The sequence below is a fragment of the Halichoerus grypus genome, chromosome 6 (genome assembly GCF_964656455.1).
Source record: "Halichoerus grypus chromosome 6, mHalGry1.hap1.1, whole genome shotgun sequence".
Lineage (NCBI taxonomy): Eukaryota > Metazoa > Chordata > Mammalia > Carnivora > Phocidae > Halichoerus > Halichoerus grypus.
The window spans coordinates 9,749,890-9,754,005 of NC_135717.1; the positions used below are offsets into that span (position 1 = coordinate 9,749,890).

At 63.4% G+C, this 4,116-nt stretch overlaps 1 protein-coding gene across 1 annotated transcript; it reads right to left on the reverse strand.

Moving 5' to 3' along the window:
- Positions 1 to 3,896, reverse strand: METTL27 (methyltransferase like 27). Its single transcript, XM_036112579.2, is given in 7 exon segments — positions 1 to 282; positions 284 to 404; positions 2,013 to 2,105; positions 2,371 to 2,506; positions 2,734 to 2,862; positions 3,439 to 3,565; positions 3,816 to 3,896. Coding segments are annotated over 6 exon segments (729 nt in total). The 5' UTR covers positions 3,562 to 3,565; positions 3,816 to 3,896; the 3' UTR covers positions 1 to 155.
- Positions 3,897 to 4,116: the final 220 nt, after the last annotated feature.

A 4,116-nucleotide genomic window follows, 5' to 3' on the forward strand; every position in this document is an offset into this window, starting at 1 on the left:
ACCCCTTCCGGGACTCATTTAATAGGCAGAACTCCCTGAGGGGCAAGGTTGGCACAGGGGCCCCATTTTACAGATGAAGCAGAGGGGGCCCAAGGACGGGCCTGGCTGAGGTCACACGGAGGGTCAGAGGTCAGCGGGGGGCTGAGGACTGGGCCTCACTCCCTCCACCTGGGCCACATCCTGCTTCCGGTACAGGTAGACAATGCCGGAGATGAAGCCATCACGGTCCGAAGTTCCAGGCCCCACCTCAAGCTCGGAGGTGGCCAGTTCCCACCGGTCCACGGGCCAGGCCACCAGGCGTTGCCACGCCCCGGCCTGCTCCAGCCCGTCCAGCGTGGCCTCCAGGGCCTCCTGGTAGCGCAGGTTGGAGGGGTTGGTCCTGGTGGTCAGACACACCAGCCCCCCTGGGGAGGGGGGGGCGGGGGAAGGTGGGTGGGGGAGGGGCAGGAGCCTTGGTTCCAGGCTCGAGGCCCACCCCTTCCTGGGAAGGTTGTCCCTTTCTACTCCTGTCCTCAAGGGCGTATATCCTCTCAGCTTTGTCCCCGGGCCAGCCTTTCCCCACCTCCATACCTTGGGGGCTCACCGTTCCTGCCCCAAGAATACCCTTCTGCGCCCTCAGCCTGACAGCCTCCTATGCACCCTTCCAGGCCCAAGTGTCCTTTACCCTGGGAATTCTTGGCTTAATCCCCTGGACGGGAGGGCTCCGTCCTCACTGCTCCCCCAGCCCCTCTGCCGGAGGATGAGGCTGTGTCTGGGGGCACAGGAAGCAAGCACTTTGGACCTCGGGCAAGTCCCCTCACCTCTCTGAGCCTGTTTGCCCGGCTTACAGAGTGGGGCTGATTCCCCGGGGTCACAGGAAGGACTACGTAGTCATTAAGCACTGGCTGAATGAATAAATGACCTAGCCCTTCGGGTCTTCTCCAGGCACCTATAGCATGCCCAGTGTGGGCTCAGATACACGTAGGAGAGATGGTGTCTGGAGGGCTTCTTGGAGGAAGGGGTGAGGAGAAGTAGGGCCCTGCGCGGTGGGTGGATGGGGCTCCATGGGAGGAAAGGCTCCAAAGCAGGGAAGCCTGTGCCACGTGGGCAGACAGACGGGGCTCCGGGCAACTGAGGGGCCTGACGAGCACGGGCTGGGCTGGTTCTCATGGGAGCTTCCTGTTCTCTCGAGCCCAGTCCTACCTCTCTGACCCCACTCAAGACCCCGCTTCTATCAGCCTGCACGGTTCCCTGAGGCCAAAGCCTGCCCAGACCTGCCCAGGCTTAGCCACGGGTCCTGCTGGGCCCAGTGGGGGCGAGGGGGGCAGGGAGAAGATGCAGTCTTGCTGCACCAGGGGCACCTTTGGGGCTTGCCGACCCCGTCCCGCAGCCGAGTCAGGGCCCCACCACCCTCCCGCTCCGCCATTCCCCTTTCTGCCCATGACTTCCTGCGGCTGTCTGCCTGACTTCTTGTTTCCGCCTGTGGCCGCCTTCTGGGTGGGATGCCCTCACTCCCCGGCCCGGCCCGCGGAAACACCGCTCTTCTCTCACTGCTCCCCTGTGGCCCGGCCCTCTTCCCCGGGGCCCGGCCTGGGGTGCGGCGGGTTGGTGATGGAAGCGCAGAGGGCAGGGTGTGTAGCACCAGGAGCGCAGCCCAGCCGGGCACAAGGCACAGGTCGGAGCACAATGAACACAATCCTCAGCTGCACATGAGCCCGCGTGGGGAGTTTACAAAAAGTGCCCACTGCAATCCCGTGGGGGCCGGGGCCCTGCCACTGCTTGGAGGCGAGGAGCCAGAGCCAGAGGGGAGAGTGGAACTGTCCGATGGCTAAGAGGCCAGCTGGCTACCCATCTGCTCTGCCCGTTTGCCTGGGTCTGTTGCTGGTGGCCGCCGGTGGCTGGGATGGGAGGCTAGGCTGTGTGACCCCGGGCAGGCCCCTGCCCCTCGCCTGGCCCGAGAGGTTCTGAGGCTGGTGTCTGTGCGCGTGGTGAGGGGGAAGGTGTGTGCACGGGTTGGATAGGCCGCTCCTCACCTGGCTTGGTGACTCGCAGAAGCTCAGGTATGGCACTGCAGGACACCTGGCCGTCACTGAGGGCACCCACTATCAGCACTGCGTCGAAGGTCCCTATGCAGAACGTGGAGATGTGTGTGGGGGTCTGTCTTTGTCGTGGCCTCGTGATACCCAGCAGGAGGGACCAGGCCTGCTAGGGCAGGTGTGGCCCCATCCTGGGCTGACATCAGATCATGGGGTGGAGTGCTAGAGAGAGAGGGGCTCACAGGGGCTCAGAGAGGGTCTCAGTGAGGCTTTGGGGGGGCTCAGTGGGGGAGGGGGCTTGTGGAGGGGGATGGAGGCTGGGCAAGAGAAAGGTGCCTGGGTGGGAGGGAAGTACCTTCAGAACTGGGCAGAGGCTCCTGGCCCAGAATGCAGAGGCTGAGGCGCTGGTAGAAGCCACGGGCTCGGGCCTGTTCCAGCATCTCTGGGCTCCCATCCACTCCATGCAGCTGGAGGAAGCCCCGAGCCTGCAGCTGAGATTGAGGGGGGCGGGGACTCAGTCACAGTTCACACTTGCCATCTCCCAGCTGGGTCCCTGCACCTGGGGAGGGCAGTGGGCCCCGCTGTAAATGCAGTCCAAGTATTTGGGACCAGTGAGTCTGAGGGGGGAGGCAGAGTTCTGGGGCCAAAGTTCTGGGTGAAAGGAAATTTGAACAAATGGGGAGCTGAAGAGAGGGCAGGGGATCCAGGGACGCCTCACCTCGGCAGCCACCAGGCCGGTGCCACAGGCCACATCCAGGATCAGGGCAGCATGAGGTGGGCCCGGAAGGGCTTGGGTAAGGCAGTCCACTGCGAGGCGTGGGGCACGGTACTGCAGGGCGGCCACATCCTGGGGACAGAGTGCTGAGCCGATGGGCACCCAGTGCCCCACTGGGGGACCTCCATGTGGGGTTGTCTAGGAGTCAGCCAGGTCAAGCTGTGTGTTTGTGTGTGTGTGTGTGTGTGTGTGCGCGTGTGTGTGTGCAGGGCTCCAGCCCTGCAGGGACTCCAGCATGAGATGCTTTCCTCTGCCCAGGGGCGAGGATTAGAGAGTCAGTGCACAGCCCACTGCTGGGAACTGCTCTGCCAGCCAATGCCGCACTCTCTCCTTAGTCCATAGTGACCCCTCAAGAGGCACCTCCTCCAGGCAGCCCCTCTGCCTGGGCTGCAGTCCCAGGGTGGGGAGGTCTTGGTTCCTGATTTCTAGGGGCTGCCAATGTGGAGCCATGGGGCTAGCCAGAGGGCAGGGCTGCTGTAGGTGAGCCAAAGAAGGGCTAGTCCTTGAAGGGGGCAGGACTGCAGGGGCTCACCTCATTCTCACAAGCCACCCTGGGGTGATGCGAGGCTAACTCTTCCCACTTTACAGATAGGAAAGTTGAGGCTGGGCGAGCAAGAGAGGTGGAGGTGAGGAGCCTGGCCAGTTTACCTGGTCATAGTCCGGAGCCCAGCGCTTATAGAAGTGCAGCTTGTTACCCAGGTCGGTGATGCCGTGTAAGACCCCCACCCGGGCGCGCGCCTCAGACAGGCTCCGGCCCTCCTCCTGAGCCATCCTCCTGCGGGGACACAGCCTGGGCATCTCGAGGCCCACTGCGATCTCTCCCATTCCCAACCCTCCACCCGCCAGGCCATTTCATAGGCGGTGACAGTACACACAGGGCGAGACTGGACACGTGGGCTTCAGGGCTGGGGGGAGGGTGCTCCCCGCAGCGGGAGGGAGGACCTGCCCGCACCTCCCCACTCCCAGTGCGGTGAGCCGGATTCCAGCGCCAGAGGGATCTAAGGACGTAGGGGGTCAGAACTCACCGCCGATCGGACTCCCCTGCCGTGTTTAGAGCACCGGAACTCGGGGCGGGGCTTGTAAGGCCGAGCCTGGCCCCGCCCCCACCGCCCTCGATGATTGGCTTTCCGCTATGAGAAAATACCCAATCAAAGGGACGCGCTGGCACCGCCCCTCCACCATCATCCAATGAGCTCAAAGTTCTTGGCCATTCTCTAGCCTGGTAAGATCTGGACTCCTCCGAAGCATTTTCAGGGTTTCCCAGTTTAGGAGCATCTCTGTGCCCTCCCGGCTCTCGACGTCCTTTGTATGCTTTTACTTTTAGGA